This window comes from Anas platyrhynchos, chromosome Z, assembly GCF_047663525.1.
Source record: "Anas platyrhynchos isolate ZD024472 breed Pekin duck chromosome Z, IASCAAS_PekinDuck_T2T, whole genome shotgun sequence".
NCBI classification, from domain to species: domain Eukaryota; kingdom Metazoa; phylum Chordata; class Aves; order Anseriformes; family Anatidae; genus Anas; species Anas platyrhynchos.
Window position 1 is genome coordinate 416,515 of NC_092621.1, and position 20,240 is coordinate 436,754.

Genomic DNA, 20,240 nt, shown 5'->3' on the forward strand with positions numbered 1-20,240 from the left:
TATCTTACCATTACCATCACACTTTACATATTTGCCATGGCATGAATGGGAAATTTAGAATGCCTTTTGGTGTGATTCAATTCGTTTTATCTGGATTAAGTTGAAGTACTTTTCTCTCAGAATATAGTATGATCAGCTATTGTGAAACACTTAATAGGGTGAATGGTTCTAAATGGGGTGAAATGAAATATTTTCTCTACTTGCAGCATATTTGAATCGGTCTTGGCAATGACAGGCAGAAATTCCAGGAACAGATACATGGAAATATCTTTTAGAGGTATTAATGTGGAAAATTAATATATTCTGTTCCAGTGCCCAGGATGACTCTCCTGTCTCTTTGGCGATAGCTAAAGCCAGTGACAAAGACCAAGGAATGTATTATTGCTGCTTGAATAATATATATGGAAAGGTAACTGCGGAGTTTAATCTGACTTCTGAAGGTAAATCCTAGTTTATAATTTGAATTAATAACAACAATGGCAGTTCTCATTCATGCTTCTTGAAAATCTCTTTGTTTCCTTGTAGTCCTGGAACATCTTTCAAGTTTTCAGAATTTTGAAGGTAAGTACACACGTCTAGTTAATTGTGTGCTTAAATCTTTGTTCCTTCTTATTTTCAAATAGAACAAAAGATGGAAAAATATAACCAAAATAATTAGCAGTATTTTCACCCAAGATGTGTACCTTCTGATTTGGTGGTACAGACTATTTTCAAATCTTTTTACCACCCAGGTAAACTGGGTCTACAGTTGCTTAACATTATCAGAAAGTTACTAAGAAGCTGCACTGTCTTTGTGAATTTGACCCAAGATATGATAGTGTGAGCTGTAAGGAGCACTTCTGAACCCTCTTAATAAGAAAATGAGCAGATATACATAAACAGTTATAACGAACTGTGTTTGATTAGGAAATGGCTAGGCTGTAGTAGTGCAATCAGTTTCAGTTGAGTCACCTAATTTGTACTAAATCATAATCCTTGTTTTTATCTCTTGTCCATTTATAGGATCATAACATAATTCAGGTTGGAAGGGACCCCAGAGGGTCATCTTCTGCTCAAAGCAGGGTTAACTGTGGGGTGAGACCAAGTGGCTTAAGGCTTTATACAACAAGATCTTGAAAACATCTAGGGATGGAGACTGCACGGTATCTCTGTGCCACTGCTTGACTGTTCTTGTGAAAAAGTTTCTTCTTATATCCAGACTGAACATCTCTTGTTTCAATTTACATCAGTTGTCTGTCATCCTCTCACTGTGCACCATTGTGCAGAGCTTCATGCCATCTTCTTGATAAACTTCATAGTTTTATGCGCCAGCTGCTGTTAGGTTCCCTGAAGCCTTCTCTTTTCCAGGCTGAGCAAGCCCCATTCCCTCAGACTCTCTTCATATGCCAGGTGCTCCAGGCCCCTCATCATCTTGGTGGCCCACTGCTGAAAGTGGTTCGGTTGTTTGAATGTCTTTACTGTACTGGGGGCCCCAAACTAGATGCAGTGTTCCAGCTATGGTCTAAGGAGGACTGAGTAGAGGAGGATAATCACTTCTCTCGATCTGCTGGCTGTCTTACTGTTGACACAGCCCTGGTGCAATTGGCCTTTGCTGCCAGGGTGCACTGGCAGCTCATATTCATTTGTGTCCGTAAGACTCCCAGCAGTGTCCTTTCAGCAGAGCTGTTCCCCAGCCAGGCTGTGCTGTTGCAAGAGGCTTTTCCTTCCCAGGTGCAGGACTTTCCATTTGCCCTAGTGGAATTTCATGAGGTTCCTGTTGGCCCAATCCTCCAGCCTATGCGGGTTCCCCTGAGCGACAGCCCTGCGCTAGAGCATGTTGTCTGTTCCCCCAGTTTGATGTCACCTGCAATTTTATGAGCAAACACTCCATTGCTTCTTCCAGGTCATTGGCAAAGATGTTAAAAGAGGACAAGGTGAAGATTGGACCCCTGTGGTACTCCGCTTGTTACATTAACCACTGCTTCCTGAGCCTGATGATCTCACCAGTTTTCTACTCATATGCATATTCACTTGTCTAAACTGGATACAAGAATATCGTGAGACAGCTTCAAAAGCCTTGCTAAAGTCAAGTTAAATGACAGCCACTCCTCTTCACATCTCAACAGATCCAGTTATTTTATAACAGAAGGTCTGGCAGGTTTTAACCCTTATCTTCCTCCTTCTCCTTCATGGTTCATAAATATGTTCCAAGACAATTCACTCTGTGTTTTTTTCCAGGAACTGAAGTGAGGCCACCCAGCCTCACTTCCAGTTCTCTACATTGTTCTTTTGGCCTTTTTTGAGGATGAGTGCAATGCTTGCTTTCCTCCAGTCACTAGGGTCCTCTCCTGACATCCATGACTTTTCAAATATTCAGAGGGTGGTCTTGAAAGGACATCAGCCTGTTCTGTCAACACATGTATGCAGCCTGCCTGGTCTAATCCCTGACGTGATCCTCACACACTGGTGGTAGTTCTTCTCTTCCTTGAACACTTTCACTAAGCAGAGAGCTCTGAGAGGCCTTGCTGAGAATTCCAGCTGTATTTATGTCTCTGAATTACCCGTCCCATTCAGTAATACACCTTCAATTTACTTTTTCTGCCTTTTGTTACTGATGTAGCAGTTGCAGCTCTTTCCATTGCCCTTGATTATTCCTCAGAAGTGTCAACTACAGGTGCTGTTGAATGCGACACTGGCAACTCAAGGGCTAGCAGAAACAGTTTTGCAATACACTTTTTCAAAGACAGTCCCATGGCCCTGCAATGAAGGCCATGCATTCACAACAGCTGGCGCTGCATATTTAATACCCTGCATTTATCACTGTGTGCTCAACACACAGTTGGATGCAGCATTTCAGCAGCTGCTGCATTTTCAGCTAGTTCTGAACGCACAGGCCTTTTTCTCTGTCTACAAGAGGTGCATTACGTTTACACAAAATCTGTGTTTCAGGGGAGACAAAACAATTTAAGGAATATTTTGTTTGTTTGAGATACTCATGTCCTTAGTGATTTCCAAATCACACAACAAAGTCATCACAGTATAAATTCTAGTATGAGTTGAAAGAGGCCATACAGTTTGATTTCCACCAATACTGCTTGTTTTTGGGGAGTGGTGTGAATGCAGCTATTTACAACTCATGCTTGAATTCTCATGAGGATTAAGTACATTTACAAAGGTACAGGGCATGCACTGTGCAAATTGGAAAGTCTGTGCCTGATACTATCCAGGTGAAATTTCATTAAAGAACTGAGGAATACTCAAAATTTGGATGTGTGATTGGGTTTTTAATTTCTTTAAATCATAGAGAAGCTGAGCTCTGGGCTTCAGCTGTAGTACCTCACCCCTTTTAGATCTCAATCTGAAACGCAGTAACCAGAACACCTCAAACATTTCACTGGACTACAGAGTACAAGAGACATTTTGACAGTTACTCTGTCAGAAACTGTGGGAATCCCTCAAGCTGTTGAATCAACACTGTGTTTTTGCTACTTATTTTTCCTTTTTGTAGTCAACTCTGCTATATCATCAAAGATAAAATCCACTTGAATTCATGGGAGTTTCATTGGTGAAATACCTTCATGTAGGGTAGAATGCTTTGTGCAGGGGGGTGGAGTGCACACCATGACAGACTACTGATTTGAACTTGACTGACTAACTTCCCACTAATTTGATTCACTAGCACTTCGCACACAGTAAACAGTGAAGCAGCATTGCATCACAGTACACAGAGACAGAGACACACAGTGCACAGAAAGCTGCTTTGGCAGAAAAAACTTGCTAGTTGTGTTTGAACACATGGTCTTTGCAAGTCACCTGCTGTGTAACTTTACTCCAAGAGCCAGACAGGCATTAAGATTTGGAATGCTTTCCCCATATGTTATCTTGTGTTTAATCACACTTGGCATATGTCTTGCTGTGCTGCAGCTAAAGATAGACAGCGCATCACAAATTGGTTTATTTGAACCAATATCTGAACACACTGTATTAGGCAGGTTGTTCATTCAGTCAATTGATTCTTGTTCTTGAAGAATAAAATTAAAGACAGGTGTTCTCACATAGCAGTACTGTGTAACTTCTGATTTACAGAGAATTGTAGGTGGAGTTAAGGAGCTTTCTGATTTATGTTCTCTGTGGTACTGTTGAAGTCCATGGTTAGGAATAAAACAAGTATTACTGTACCAATTTCTCTTTAATATAAAGATCACTCAAATCAATTACTCTCTGAATGACATTGATGGGGTCATCTGTAGAAATTTTAGAAATAGAATAGAAATCTTATTCAAAATCATGTAAGAAATAAAAATCCTGTTTTCTTCTGCCTTTGCTAATGAACCTGTTTTTAATTTGGTGCTTGGTGTGCCAGATTGTAAATAAATAAATAGTTCAGCATGCTAGTCTTCAGCACTGGAGCTTCTGTAGAGAATGTGGTTAGTACTAGGAGAGGCAAGTTTTCATTATGGTCATACCAGAGAATGTCTGAGACCTCTTTCAGCTGAATGCCTGTATGAACAGGTTGACAGAATCTCTTCCTGAAAAGGTTCTAAGCTGAAAGTTAAAACAAGCTCTGGTTGTATCAGCAAAAGCCACCCCCCCACACACACTTCTTCTGGCTTTCCTGAAAAGAAAAGGAAGGCTAGCTTCAGGAGAATGTGATGTGCCTGGAACACAGTGGGCACAGAACTGTTCTACTTTTAAATTCATGTCTACATACACTGCTGCACATTAACTTTATTACGGTGTCTGTCTTCCCAAAACAGCAGTTGGACGGATCTCAGTATCCTCTCAATGCCTCTTTAGTTCTCAGCCAGCTTGACTTACTTCACATTCATTTGAAGCTCCAGTTTACAACTACCCTTACAGTTTTTAAATATTTGTTATATTTTCCTCTAGGTTTTGTGATACTTTCTGTATTCTTGCCTTATGAAACTGAGCTGCCACCTTTCTCTGTGTTAGCTTTAGACAATAGAGGCAACAAACTATGTTTAGAGGAGGGATGTTCCAGCCTCATATTAGCACAAGTGAGGACATGAGTTCTGCTTCCATAGAGCCTACTCTTTAATCCTCTGTGGAAAGATACATTCATCCTCCCATGTCCATCCCTTTCCCTGTGACTGCAGAAAGATGTGTTGAACAAAGTGGCATTGTGTTTTAGGTGTGGAAGAAATTGAATTCATGCAGCTCATGTTCAGAGAAGATTTCATCAGTGACAGTTATTTTGGTGGGAACCTGCATGGAATAATAGCTACAGAAGAATTTCACTTTGGTGAAGGCATGCATCGGAAAGCTTTCCGGAGTAAAGTGATGCAAGGCCTTGTACCAGTGTTCAGCCCTGGCCATCCCTGCGTTCTCAAAGTGCACAATGCTATCACGTATGGGACCAAGAGTAAGGATGATCTAGTTCAGAAGAACTACAAACTAGCACTGCAGGTAAGATTCCTCAGTCCTTTGCAAGCAAGAATTGTGGGGAAAAGCTGTCTTGGAAATATTCAAACAGCTGACCTATTAAGTGTTTTGAATAATATTCTATATGGATATCTCTTTGTAATATAGGAATGCTATGTCCAAAATACTGCAAGAGAGTATGCGAAGATATATGCAGCTGAAGCTGAACCTTTGGAAGGCTTTGGAGAAGTACCAGAGTGAGTACCACACATACACACACGTCTACGTGTGCCACACAGTCCTGTGCCTCACTTGCCCACCAATTGCTGGGGATGATTTCTAAAGAAGAGGAGTCCTGTGAACATTTGGAGTCATGACTCAGTAAATAATACTGTGTATCCAGGTGGCATGAGAGATTCCCTTTCCTTTAGAAAAAAAATAAGGAGTAGAGACAGTAAGTAGCAGAGATCTAGGAGTAAAAGGCCTGTTTATATTATAAATTTAGAGGAAATTAGAGTCATGTTGGTGGAGAATATAATGCTATTAATATCATCTAGTAAGAGCAGTAGGAAATAAGTCAGACCTTCCAACTTTCCCTTAAAAATGAAACCTTGAGAGAAATCATGATCACTCTGTAGCTGGTATGAAGTTACTTTTTTGGCAAGTTTCCTACGTAAAAGGATGCATGTCATGGAGTCATAGAATGGATTGGGTTGGAAGGGACCTCTAAAGATCATTTATCTCCAATCCCCCTGCTGAGGGCAGGGACACCTCCCACTAGATCAATTTGCCCAAAGCCCCATCCAACCTGGCCTTGAATTCTTCTGGGGATGGGGCACCCACAGCTGCTCTGGGCAAACTTTGCCAGTGCCTCACCACCCACATATTAAAAAATTTCTTCCTTATAGCTAATCTAAATCTACCCTCTTCTAGTTAAGCCAGCAAAGCTCAACTCTGATTCTAGATTTTCCCACAGAATGGTCTATTTCATATCTGAAATTTTCCATTTCACAAATATGTGTACAGAATTATCTCTGCCCCTGAAGCTGGGAGATGATGCCTTGCAGATTTGGCAATAGAACTTTTTCAAAGGATTTGCTGTTCCAGTGTCAAACTACTGTGTAGAGTTGAAACTGCAATGGATGGTTGACATTCCATCTGCTTTGTTTCAAGGATAAGACCTACGTGCTTGACAGCAGGCTAGATTTGTATCTCCTTTTAGATGATACAAGGTCTGCTAAGCTGCAATGATTTACGGAAGAAAAAAATAGAGTTGTGTTCTCAGCAGTGTCCATAAAAAATCAAGTCAATTGGCTTGAGGATCCTATCCACAGACAGTTAAATAAAACATTGTAATGCCCTGACTCAAGCTGCAAAATACGAAGCCTTTGCTAACCAGATACAGTGTGCAGTTTTCTTATTGCAAATTATTTTCCTGTCTTTACTAAGTAGGATAATTGATATCCATGCTATTCACAGTGGCAGCCATTTTACGCAGAACTGAAAGGGAAGAGGAAGGCTGGACCAACTCCATTTGGATGCTTTGTGTGCAGTGTGCATGCTCGGCATTGCTGTTTTATTTTCTTTGCAGCTCTTAGATAAAACTGTCAGTGTGATGTTGCTGGGTTTGTGAGGGAAAAAAGCAAAAAAATGAAGCTGTTACGTAAGCATTATAAAGGTAGCTATATTCTTAGAACTGTTTCGTAGCGTTTTTCAGTGAGTATTTTTGTAATTATACAATAAAGTTTGAGCAAAAACCTTGTGGCTGTAACTGCTTCTACACAAAGGTTTCTCAAAAAAATGTAATTTCAGCAGTACTAAAAATGCAACCTCTGGAAAGGTTCCTTAAAGCAACCTTTACGGCGTTAGAAATAGTATTGGAGATGGCAGTGAAATCTTTAAGTGAAAATGTTTGTGCAGGTCAGCCTCTTTTCTGGAAACATATTGTTCCTGGTAAAATTTCTTTTTTAGAGATTTCTCTAGGTGTGGGATATAACCATCTAATTTTAATACGAGAGAGAGAGCATGCACTCTACAAAAACGAACTCTGGTGTAAATAGCAAGCACACAGAAGGTTAGATCTGGTTGCTTTATTCTAAGTAATTGGCTGGAAGACAGCAGCTAGCAGAGAAAAGAGATGATGTGAGCATACATGTTTTGGTTTGCTTTTTGATTTCAAAATTTCGGGGCTTGATTACTTTCTTCTAGCCTGTCCTTGTCAGAGCAAACTTTTATTTAAAGGAGCATTTTATAAGCGAAATAGAGCAAGAGAAAAGTCATCTGCATTCTCCAGAGTTGGCTTTAAAGCTACAGCCTTAGCCTATCTATGCACATTTGACTATAAAAGTGAGAAAAGGATAGAGAGAGCACTGCTATATAATGAGCAGCAGACTGGCAGCTAGACACTTATAAAGAGATAGGAAGGAGAGAGAAAGGGATTCTGTGGTCTTAATATTGCTTATGATACATGCACAGTGGAGTTCTGCTAACACTTCTATTAACCCCTGACCCATTTCTTTTCCTTTAGTCTGGCTTTAAGAAAGCAAGCTACTAGAAACCTGTTTCACGTAAAACTGGTCACAGTCATCCCCCCATCTGTTCTGAGATAATGGCAGGAACACGTGTCAGCTAGTTGATAAAGTATGTTCATAAAGTAGTTGATAAAGTGATGAACTCCAGCTGAATGGCTTTCTAAAATTACCTCACAGCAGTATTAAATTCCGCTCTAATATACACTGATGACGCTTTTTTGCATACTTCTAAGGTTTTAATTTTGGAGATTTATACTGTAATATTAGAATGTTGCCTAGTAAAAATGCTGAGTTATCCCAGTGTAAGCACAAGCAGAAGTAGTCTATCTGTGAGGTAAGGTACCACACTGCTTCTCCAGATAGCATTAGCTTTGGCAACCAAGAAGTTCATGTTGCCAGTGAAGCAAATACTTCCTTCCAACCTATTGTCTTTCTCACCTTATATTCAGTCTTTCTCTCTGGGAAGACCCTGAAACTCCAAGCAACATTTTATTTGATTTTATTATTTTATTTGATATTTTGTTATGATGCATCTTTAGATATAAATGGACCTAGCTTGGATTTCTTTGTCTTTCTGGCTAAACTAGGTCTCCTGGTTTGGTTGACTTGGTTGCTGTTCATTTACTCTCTGAGATCACCGGCTAATTTGTCTATTTCTTACTCTTTCCTTGCCAGAGCTCAGCGTGTTTTATTATTTTTCACCCTTTCATTTCAGGATTATTCCTATTTTTCTTGTTCATCGCCCCGCTAATAACATCCCCTATGCAACAGTGGAGGAGGAGCTGATTGGGGAATTTGTGAAATACTCTGTCAGGGATGGCAAGGAAGTCAATTTCCTGAGGAGAGACTCAGAAGCTGGCCAGAAGTGCTGCACCTTCCAGCACTGGGTGTATGAGAAAACCAATGGGAGCTTGCTTGTCACTGACCTGCAAGGTGAGTTGTCTGAGGGGGAACAGTAAAATGGCTGTGCTCATTGTCAGATCCCATAGCTTCAGGGCTTCCAGGGACTTACTTCTGAGCAATGTTATTCTTGGTATTCTGTGGCTCATTGACAATGCTGAAAGTGCTCCTCCTGTATCCTCGTAATGGGCAGTCTCCAGCTGGGGACAGTACCCTGGCCCACAGCTGATAATATGGTTAGGGCATCTTTGCACATAGGTGTGCATACTGTGAATTGGTTTTGCGTAGGAGATTTTAGACTACACTACAGGGTTGCCTTATGCAGGATGTATGCAGAAGCAGTAGTCCTGTGTTCATGTGGTTCATCTTGTGTCCTGTCTGACAAATCTGCTTTCTGCTACTCAGGGTGTATTTATGGCTTGAGACTTGGTTTGGCAACTCTGGATCATGTTTCATGGAGCTGTGTATACATGCCATCACTCTCTCCATGAATAGATGTCTGATACTCTTAAATCCCATGTCTTGTTAATCCCATACATGATATATTGTTTACCCTGCACCCTGGAAGCTCCAGAAGTTTGTGTCTCTCAGCCTTTTGGTTTGGCCTTCTTGGATGGTCTTACCAGGAATTCAGGAGCCTTCCAAGTGTACTAGAGAGCAGTCCGCAGCGTAGGGCTAAACTGTTAATGTATATCTCAACCATTCTGTGATTCCGTGATGAAAAAGTTAAGTGCCATAACCTCCCACAGCCCTTGTCATCCTACATTGTGCCTTATTGAAGAAGTAGTGTGCCACTCTGATTCCCTCTCCATCAGCATGTTGCTGTTTGAGCCATTTAGCAGCAAGAAGTTGGGAGCAATGCTCAATCTGAATCTGTTATGCAAACAAGAATGTCTCATAACAGGAATTTTCAGTGAATGTTTATGTAATGGCTGCCACAGTAAAGATATAGAGCTGTGTGTGGACTCAGAGGCATCACAGCAATACAACTACATAACAATAACTCTACAAGATTAGTTTCATGAAAATCATCCCTCAAGATTAAAAACAAACTGCTATACAAAACTTTTTGTAATTCTTGAAATTGCAGTTTAAGCTACTATAGTGCCAGAGGAGGCAGACAAATTATTAAATGGGGACATCAGATGTATTTTCACTGAAATCTTTTTCAGTATAATTTAGGCACTGAGACTTACTCTTTGCAAGTGCCTTTGGCAAAGCAAACAGAGAAGTAATACAAGTGTAGATTTTTCAGACAGTTCAAATAGCATGTGCTCTTTTTATAAAGAATCTCATGCAGGTCAGAGTGAAAAATATGAGAGAGAGAAAGGATATTTACTTTTCTAGCCTCTTTTGAGTGCACTGTATTTATGTGTGTGTGTTACCCTAGGGAACAGAAAGAAATGCACGAGTTCCCTACTGTGGTAGCAGCAGCAAACACATAGTGACCTATGCAGTAGTATGACATTTAACTATTCAGCAGAGAAAGGGAATTTTTAACTAGCTTATATCGTTGTAAGAAAATAGTTTGGAAAAGGGAAAAATAAATCTTACACTCTTAATGGGAGAGTTGTCCTTCCACATGTCTTCTCAGTAAATCAGAACACTCAATATGAGTCATCTGGTTTATTATCTCACCTCCCAGATGTTAATGAAATGCCTCGTTGGTTAAAGATTTTCAGTTTTTAATAACATCCTACTTGTTCGCTTTTTTTTATATTTAAATACTTATCAACTGCTCCACATTTGTGTCCTGGCTGGGTTTGAAGAAGCAGATTCCTTCCAAAAAAGAATGGTGAAGAAGTACACCCCTCGCATACACCAAATGCAGTCCTTATGCTCCTATGGGTGTGACTCCCTCTCCCTGCTCCTATGCTGGGCCTGTACCCAACACAATATGCATACGTGTACTTGAAACAGAGAAAGGCAGATGCTGGCTAGAGAAATAGAGAAATACTTCCCATATTGTTTAACATGAGAAAGCAGGAATCAGCAACATCTAAACGAGGCCCCTGAAATAATTAAAAGGGAGAAAAAAGAACAACAGCCTAGCCTGAGGGAAAGAAAATGACAGAAATGGTATCTGAACCTGTACAATGATTGTTTACAATGATTGTTGCCACAAAAGGACAACGTACCTGCTGCTGCTGAAGAGAAACAACCTTCCTCTATGATCATCCTGTCATTTGAATATTTGGCTGCATTTTTCAGTTGAGATTTGTGAGAGTGTTCTCCTAGGAAAATGGTCTTGAGACCATTGTTTTTCTGTACAGACAAAATGCATACTACAGAACTGTTTTTTGCCTATAAAGAAGTCAACAAAGGGACAGGATGAAAAAAAAAAAAAAAAGTTTTGGAAATACTGAAGTATAAAAGGATTTGAGCTTTCTCATCCAAAAAGTAAAAACAAGGTTGACTGACCAGGTTGATTAGCAAAGCAAATACAAAATTCTTACTGATAAACTTTGTGGTGCAAGTTTGCAAAGCACCAAAAACATAAACCTGCAAGTGAATATAGGCAGGTGCATAAGTGAAGGCTTTAAATCATTCTTAAAATGCAGTCATGAAAGTGTATCCCTCCTGCCAGTGACTATCCAGACAGGAAATAAATTATGCTCTCTTTGTAACTTTGCTATCTGTAAATGACTGTAATGAGTTTGACTTCTAGTGATACAGTGCACAAACATCTTGGTTCTAATTGGGGTACATTAAAATGTTCAAAAATAGTGACAAATTGTTAAAATGAAAAAAAAAAAAGAATCAGTAAATAATACTTAAGGCTTCTATATATGGCTTTTTTGAATCTGAAAATATTGCAGAAATTCTACTGTAACACAAACTCTCTGTTTCCTTGATGTCTTGTAGGTGTAGGAATGAAGTTAACTGATGTTGGCATAGCAACACTGGCCAAAGGGTGAGTGAAAAATTGCTTCTCTACAGCTCGGTTTTGCTTTATGCATCAAACTCACAGTGTAAATATTTTGCGGGAGGTCCATTGGAAATTTATTCTTGCTTTAACTTTGGAAGAAAGCAATATGCATCAGACTCTTTTAAACTCCTCTTTTTGTTCATGTTTATGGGAACCCTTCTATAAGGGAAACACATTTGTTTTGTTTAAAGGGATGGATCTACACTGTAGATTGGGCTTTGCTTTTGCTTTATGCCTGCATTAAAATAGGCTTATTTACAGGGCTGCTCAAGAATGAAATCAAGGTCTCAGGTAACTTACAAACAGGCTACTTAGTATGTCAGCTGAAGGAAGGTAGGGCTGAAAAAGCAGCCTGGAGTACAGTGAAAGACCTGTTGTTGTCTGTGCTGTCCAGAGCTTCTGACCACAGGAAATATTTCTGATTCCAGCATGCTGTTGGAGCCAGAGCTCGAGCTGAGCTTGCGCTCTCTAGCAACTGCCCCAGCCAATACAAATACAAGTGCTTATACATACCTAGCCCTACTACTAGATCCTGCTGCCAGTAGCTCAGATGACCCTTTCCCCTTTCTCTGTTCCACTGGAAGAAGAAAGAAAATCTGCCACTGTGGGATCTAGAGGAGTTGCCCTTTTTGCAAGGACAACGTGGGGGAACAAAGCTAAAATCCCTTTTGCAGCTAGCAAAAGTGTCAATGCTTTAGAATATGTATTTCCAAAATGAGCTTTTACAGAGGCTCTGTTTTCAACTTAGAACCCTCTGAGTTAGTTTTTCTGCCTGTGGCGAAACAGAAGAGAATATCCTGAGTTGCAAGGGACCCAAAAGGATTGTCGAGTCCATAGTAGGCAGTGACCATTAACTTTTCCTGAGCTTGTGTTCTTGTCAGATACATGGGTGGAAGGAAGATGTCAGAATATTCTGGGAAAATTCTTAATGCTTGCAGGCTGGCATACCTTCAAAACTTACGTGGGTTTACTCTTTTAGCTGAAGGTCCAAAGTGAAATCAGTTGAAATATCATTTGAAATGAAATTGCATCGTCCTGTTGTAAAACAAAGAAGTCATACAAATTTTATTTGGGCAACACTGTTCTCTGGAATCAGGAGATTTATAGAAGGACTTCAGCTGATGTCATCCAGTTCACTATGGGCAATTACTCATATAAAAACACTTATTGGCCTAAGGAAGAGGAAGGTGAAGTGAGAAAACAAATATACAATGCAAGCTGTAGTAAGGATCATCTCAGTCATATGCAAGGGAATTCCCTTCATGTATAACCTCTTAAAAATATTGTCACTTAGTTTGACATATAGCTAATGATATTGCTACAAGACAAAAAATAATTTCTGGTTCTGTATCTTTCTTTCATGCTCCTTTCCCAGAAAGGACACCGCTGCATTAATAATCTGCCATTTGATTTTTAATTCAGTGAACCTGGATGGGAAAAACAAGTACAGAGAATTCATCTGTAGTACAGGTTATTGCTACCTTTGGTATTGTACGACCATGCTAGTGAGAGATTTTATATCTTACATGTCGGGGTGAACATACATAGTCATACTTAACCAGAACTTATAGTGCAATTCTGTTCTGTTTTTAACAGTATTGTTAGAGAAGACACAAAGCTGACTTCTAGTTACTATTGCCTATACAAATCCCCAGCAACCACTCCTTGCAGAGGTTATGACCTCACCAATCAGTTAGGTCCTCCAGTTCTCTAAGCATATACTGATTACGTCAAGGCAAAACAAAAATATTCTTGGGAAATGCTTCTGTGATCCTTGGTGAACATAAACAAAATTGTATTGTTTCTTCTTGGGATGGAAATTAAATACAATTCTAATTTCACTCTAAAATTAAACCCATGATCCAGGGAAAAAAGAAATTGAAAAAAAATCACCCCCCTTCCTGCCTCTGTGCTCATAGTGTAATCAAGCTGACAAATAATCTAATGCCATGATGCAAACTGTTATTGATGGCTTTGCAAAAACAAATATGGCAACTGTCATGAATTATTCATGGTCATTATTTTTTCCCCAGTGCTTGTTGTAAACCAAGTATAATAAACAGCATATATTAAATTTTCATACCTATATTCAGCATTGCTCATTGCCATTAATTTTTTATTTTTATTTTTTTGGTTCAGACTCATATTCCAGGTCTGAACAAACATTTCAGAATGAGTATTTATGTGTCCTTTGTCTTTTATCTTTCTTTTCTTTCATGTGGAGAGATAGTTGTTTTCAACAATTAACATCCTTCAACACAATTATGATCTTTTATCCTTTCTGTGGCTGTTTTACCAGTGAATAGGAAAGCAAAAGAACTGACAAGCAAAATGGAGTTTATCCAGTGCAGTGAAGTAGCCAAAATACAGTTTCTGTCAATAAAAGGTGAAGCCTAACTAGAACCAGGAAAGCCTGGAAAGTATTTTTTTTGAAGTAGCCACTGGGGTGCACCAGAGTCAGGAAATGCTCCTTTAGACATATTTAGTACATTCTTGAACATATACAAGAACAGTACAACCTGGTGACTGGCTTTTAGGTGTGGGCAGTGAACCACTTTAGCAACTGTGCAAATCGTCCAGGTATTTATCCAAAAATGGTGAACAAAAAGATGAAGGAAACAGAAACAGAGTGACCCACAGACATGTGATTAACAGGACTGCTGTTTGCCAGAAGTGGATCTGAAAATCTGTCTGATTTCAAGACCGTGATGGGTTTGGCTTGACCCAACATGGCAATGACAGGCACTGGGGAGTTTAAGCCTGGGGACAAATTCAGCACTCACCCTTCACATTTAAGGAGAATTTGGTCTGGGCTGGACCCCAGTTGCCAGCTTTGAGAGCTGGAATTCTGTCTGTGTTTTGCTCACCAGTCATCCAGTCAGTGAATTAAGAGAGAAAGTTGTGTAAAACAGAAGACCTGTTTCTCATGGCTTGAAATAGTCAGTGGGCTGGTGTTACTGAATGCAGAACACGTGACAGCAATATGGACCATGCAATTTAGAAGACATTCACTAATGCAGACCTTCTCCCTATTACACATACCAGAAGCTATAGCAGCATGGAATGGTTTGAATTAAGCTCACAAGTCCTGCCAAATTACAACAGGGCTGTGTTCATTATGCCTGTACAGAAAAATGATGCAGTCTGGAAGCATCCAGGGAGGGCTGTGTGGAATCGGTGACTAACAAGCAGCAAACAGCTGAGAGATCTCAGATGCAAAGCTTTGGTCTCACATCTCTAGATTAGTTTCCTATGGCCCACTGTAAGAACTGGAGCTGTGCGCATGTTGCAGAGCCAAGCTAGGCTCAGTCATGCCTCTCAGCTTCCAAAATGGACAAAGAATGTTACCTAGGCCCCATCTGTAGCCCCAAGATCAAATGCAAATCTGTTATTCGAAGAGAAGGGAAATGAAGATGACTGTTTAGGAGTAAAGTTAGTGAAATTATGTTTTTAATATAAACATTGTCCCTTGTTCACAAGATATTTATGTTCTTACCTTCTTTACCAAAAATATTGGTAATATTTGTTGAATTCTGAAGCTGAAGTTAGAGAATTCAGTTGTTCATTTAAAGCATCTCTTATAGTATTGTATGAGCAAAAGCTACTGATACTGCTCTTTGTCTAGACATTCCTTCAAAGACATAGAGGAAGTGACAAATACTAAATACAGATGGGAAAGCAATTTGGACAGACCTTTATTTCATGAGAAAAGTGGGAAAATTTTGCTCAACTTTTTCATGCCAATTTATTTCCGCAAATAAATGAACGTTGTCAGAATTTTATAGCTCTTGAGCTTTCTGTGAGGGAGAAAACCCCATGAAGAGATTTCCTTTAGCCGCAGTAAAATGTCCACCAAAGAAAAACAAATGAGAACAAGACAGTGTGTGGTGCAACCACAAATTAAAATAACCATTATCCCATGCAGCGAAACTTCTTACTGAACTGCTAGCCCTGAAGATTCTTTATCATTAATATTTCTGCCAGCTCAGCAGAAAACACCTACACAACCTGCAGGAGAAATGAAGGCTCTCAATCAGTCTTGCAGCAGAAATGGAGAACTTCAGATACCAGAGTAAGCAGATGCTACCCAAAGGCTGCACAGAGTTCCTTATCTGCTCAGATAGGTAATTGGCAGCTGCATCTGTGTTACACATGCTGCTGCAGCATCCAGCAGTGACACACCATGACTGTGCAAGGTGTTGTAACAACAGCTGCTTGAATTATTTGTTGCCACTGGCACTTACTGGAAAGATCCTATGGTTTGTTGAATATTCATGGTAAATTAATCAGAATATTTCAGTCTAAGTTACTGCCATTTGCTGGCAGTGTATTGCTCTGCTCTGAGTAGTTTCTGGAGTCACCATCAATGCTTGGTAAGATTCTCTTCCTGAGCACAGTCAGGTTTGTCTGGGAAAATTATGTTCTGCTGATGGCTGTAGTCAAGGAGCTCCAGTATAAGGTCAGAAGTCTGTTACTTCCCCAGAGAAGCAAGAGAACACTTCCTTCTCTTACTGAGCCTCTGGTATAGTCATAGAATGGTTTGGGCTGGAAGGGACCTCAAAGACCAGCTAGGTCCAAGCCCCCTGCCATGGGCAGGGACACCTCCCACTAGATCAGCTTGCTCAAAGCCTCTTCCAGCCTGGCCTTGGGCACTTCCACAGATGGGGCATCAGGCAGCACTTCTGTGCTGGGCAGATGTGGAGACAGATATCATTCCCCCCTTGTTTTGTAAGGAATTTCGTTATATTTTCATCACTGGCACCATTCTGTTTTAGGAGAAAATTTGGCAAAACGTGTTGCAATAAAGATGTTTATCCATCTAAGAGTTTGAATGTCTCAGAGCAATGGTATTTTCTTTAACACTGTGCAATCTGCATGAGAAAATAAGTTCTCTGGAATGCTGTGCAGGGATCATGTAGTGTTAATTTCAGTGCTAAATCTTTTTGTTTGTTTTGTGCAGTGATAACTCACAATATACATCTGAAGACTTTGTATGTCCAGTGAACCAAGAGAATAGGGTAGAAGACGAGCTTATTAAGATTACCAGACAAGAAGAGCACCCTAGTGTTTCTTCTCCCCTTTCTGCCTTGTCAGTCTGGCCAAAAATGACTCCTTCAAAAAGCAGGTGCAGGTTTTAAAAAGCTGCTGCGGCCATTGAAATGCTGATACAGCTTAAAAAGCAGGTACCAGAGGGAAAGACAGCAACCAGAAGAGGGAAGTATGTGCTCTGTCTTCTCCCTGGCTTTTCTAGCCTGCTGAAGAAGGGAGAGGTAGCAATGGGAGATAGTTGGTGGCTTGAGAACTGTGAAGGCTGGATGAGGCTGCTTTCTTGAGGAATCCTCCTTACATCCTTCTTCCCCAAGAGGCTTGGCTCCGGGAGATCTTGTAGTCAAATCCTGAGCGAGGGAAGAGCATAGCAGAGAAGTTATTTACATGCTTGGATGAAAACAGCCTCCAGTTCTGACAACACCTCCTGCTGCAACCTTGTCTCTTCCCGGTAGTCAAAAAACACTGTTTATGGAGAATGATGTATGATGGATTTCATTTGTATATTGCCAAGGAAAAGTTAGCCAGCAGACAATTATGTTACCGATGAAATGAAATGAAAAAGAATAGCCAGGCTGCAGAGCTAAGCCCTTTCAGCCCTTTTCTGTCTTCTGTCCCTGCTTATTACCTGGTTTCTTTCACATCTTAATGGCTCACTTTGCATATCCGTGAAAGAGTTAGTGCTTCTCAAAACAGCATGGGTGGAAGAGACTTGCTTAATATTGTCAAGTTGCTTTTGAGTCAACAGTCATACTCTGCCTCCCCTGTGCTGAAAATTAATCTTGAAATCCCATTTGGCTTTGTTTTTTTCTTTGTTGCTACAGATACAAAGGTTTTAAAGGCAACTGCTCCATTTCCTTCATTGAGCAGTTCAGAGCCCTCCACCAGTGCAATAAGTACTGTGAGATGCTGGGGCTGAAATCTCTCCGATCCACTCATCAAAAACAGAGGAAACCAACATCCACGAAAAGCAAAACTCTACCAAACTCACCGACTATTAAGAAAACAGTGCCCAAGAAAGCAAGAGAACCTAGAGACTTCATATCTTCGGAGCATTAAGTAGCACTCTCCTATCTTGTGAAAACTTCTCTTGAGGATATGTAATAGTGATAGGCACCAAGGCTCTGATGGGAGGATAATGTTGGTCTTTTACTAATGATGTTATTTTGAAGTCATCCTGATGCTGATGCCAGCAGCAAAAAAAAAGGAGCTGATTCTATGGTGTAGATACCTGAGATTTAACAATAGGGCAAGGTTTTGAAGATAAATTAAGCCATCTGCCTGGATTGTCTTACAACCCTTCTATGTATTGGTATCTGTATGCTTTGAGTCGTGGCCTCTGAGTGCACCATGGGTTGCTGGAGAACATCTTCCTTTCCGTGTGTCTGTGCCTGTGAGACTGTGGGTTCAGCTGCAGTGTAAACATCAAAATATTTAAGATGCCACTTAGTAAAAGTTTTGCACAGTATTGTTGTTCAGGCTGCTCTGGAAAAGTTGTTTTCTCTCCCAGATCTTTGCATGTTGTTAGTACTGCTATATTCCTATTCTGATAGTATTTTTCCCTACTTACATGTCTTTCAATACAAGACAGAGTTATTCTCGATTGGACATTTGTGCCTTCTGTCCTACATAAAGATGGCTAGGATCTTTAAGTTTCTCACAAAGTGATGTCATCATCTTAAAAATGGACAATGTGTGATTCTCCACAGAATTCCTTGCTTCCCAGGAAAACTTCTTTGGCTCTACAGTTAACCCTGTGGCACAGTCCTTTTGCACTTGCACCAAACCTATTGTAAGATAGAGGTTTGAAGTCTGCATGTTGCCAAACAGCTAGCATCTGAAATAAGCCATTACAGATGGAGAGTATTTCAATACCTTGAAACATTTTCAACTCAAATAACACAAGGGCTTTTATGTGAGAGTTGTTTCTGAAGGAACGTGAAAGGTACTTTGAGCCAGCGTGTGACTACTAAGGAGTCACAATATATCCAGAATCAGTACAGCTATCAGAATGTATCAGAAATCAGTACAGCTGTATTACAGAGCTAAACCTTATGCAGCTGAACAGGATTTGTGTAGTATCACAGCTAGTGCTGCTGCACTGTGTTCCCAGAACCTAGGGCACTGCTGGGTGTGACACTACAAAAATGGTTTTGGAGGAGTTACCTTGGCTCTAGCATGATTGATGCTGGACCAGGGTTAACAAAGTCTTTGTGTTCATTGGGTGTTTACATGTTCTCACTTGTGTTCTTGGCCTTACCTCTCAGCTTTAGCTGTCCCTCAATAAAGGTAATAAAGTCTCCTTCATATGGTACTGACCTAGCTCGGGTCTGAACCCCCACCTTCCTTTTCTACCTTTGAAGCACCTTGCTCCTCAAGCTTCATGTTTTCTGTGCTCCTCTGTCCACCATCTCACTCCCGCTTCTCCTTCATATTTTCTATCATTGACTTTGCTCCTTCCCTTTCCTTGTCACTGTGCCTGATGTTTATTTTGGATTGGAAGGGGGAAAAAAAGCAACTCATCATAAATGGCTGTCAGCCCATCTGGGGTGATCTGTGCTTCTGGAATGCAGGATCTGGGGAACTGCAAGCTGAAACGACATTGGTAAGATCCAGAAGGCAAAAGGTGACAATGCACTGTGTTTGTCTCTAGCCTTGGCACTCTGTAGAACCTGTACCATCAGGACTATTCCTGAACAGAAGAGCTGTTTGTGCAGTCATTCCTGCGTATGGCTAATAATAAAGTATACTCCATGCACACAGGTGTGGGCCATCCCTGGTTTAAACTTCTCATTTTTGCCTAGTGTGTAACCACTTTGAAGCTACTAAACAACAGGCTTTGTATCTAGCTGTGTATTTTTTACTGCCTCAGAAACTCAGTTTTGAAGATGGGACTGAACTGCTGACAAGATCACCCTAGTTAAACTAGGCTACAAAGGAAATTTTTACACATTTTTATACATTCTGGAGTATATATTTTTATTTAAAAAAGTAAATGTTAACATCCTTGAAATAACTAGAAATGTACTGGACAAAACACTAAATAATACTCTGTGTGGAAGAGCTCAGGAGATAATGTCCATCTCTTAGTTCCTATGATTTAAATCACAAGAACTTTGACTTTTAAATTACCCTCACTTCTTCATTTTTTTCTTACAGTCTTCCTTCTCCCTGTAGGCAGTAAGCTTTATACATGTATTCTTCCCTACGCAAGAGTATTCCTGCACTGGTTAGTCTGGAGGCCACAGGATTATTCTCCATTCAGATAACTTTTATTGCTCTATCAGGTACCTGTGCAGAGGGGCAGTGCAGGTTTCCAGAACAGATGAAAACAAAAGAAAAAGGAGACTACAAAGAGCAGTTAGGATATATATAAGGTGTAGGAAAACTGCTCTGTGTTTCTCTGTGAAGTCCAGAGGTTGTTATTATCATTTGAGGTGCTGATAATTCTTTTTACAAAAGTCTGGACTAGA

At 40.2% G+C, this 20,240-nt stretch overlaps 1 protein-coding gene across 10 annotated transcripts in view; it reads left to right on the forward strand.

Moving 5' to 3' along the window:
- The window catches only part of ALPK2 (alpha kinase 2), a 70,216-nt gene that overhangs the window by 21,144 nt on the left and 28,832 nt on the right, over positions 1-20,240 (forward strand). For 5 of the 10 annotated variants that reach the window (XR_011805876.1, XR_005261644.2, XM_072031366.1 and 2 more), the window contains 6 exons: positions 313-440; positions 526-561; positions 5,132-5,406; positions 5,530-5,618; positions 8,608-8,825; positions 11,658-11,706. Coding sequence is in view for 8 of the 10 variants with exons in the window: in XM_072031366.1 (XP_071887467.1) it covers positions 313-440; positions 526-561; positions 5,132-5,406; positions 5,530-5,618; positions 8,608-8,825; positions 11,658-11,706 (795 nt within the window). In the remaining 2 variants the exon portion in view is untranslated. Of the gene's footprint in view, positions 1-312; positions 441-525; positions 562-1,882; positions 2,129-5,131; positions 5,407-5,529; positions 5,619-8,607; positions 8,826-11,657; positions 11,707-17,591; positions 19,526-20,240 lie in introns of those variants that run through there. The other 5 variants (XM_072031368.1, XM_021275026.4, XM_038170438.2 and 2 more) reach the window with 5 other exon arrangements.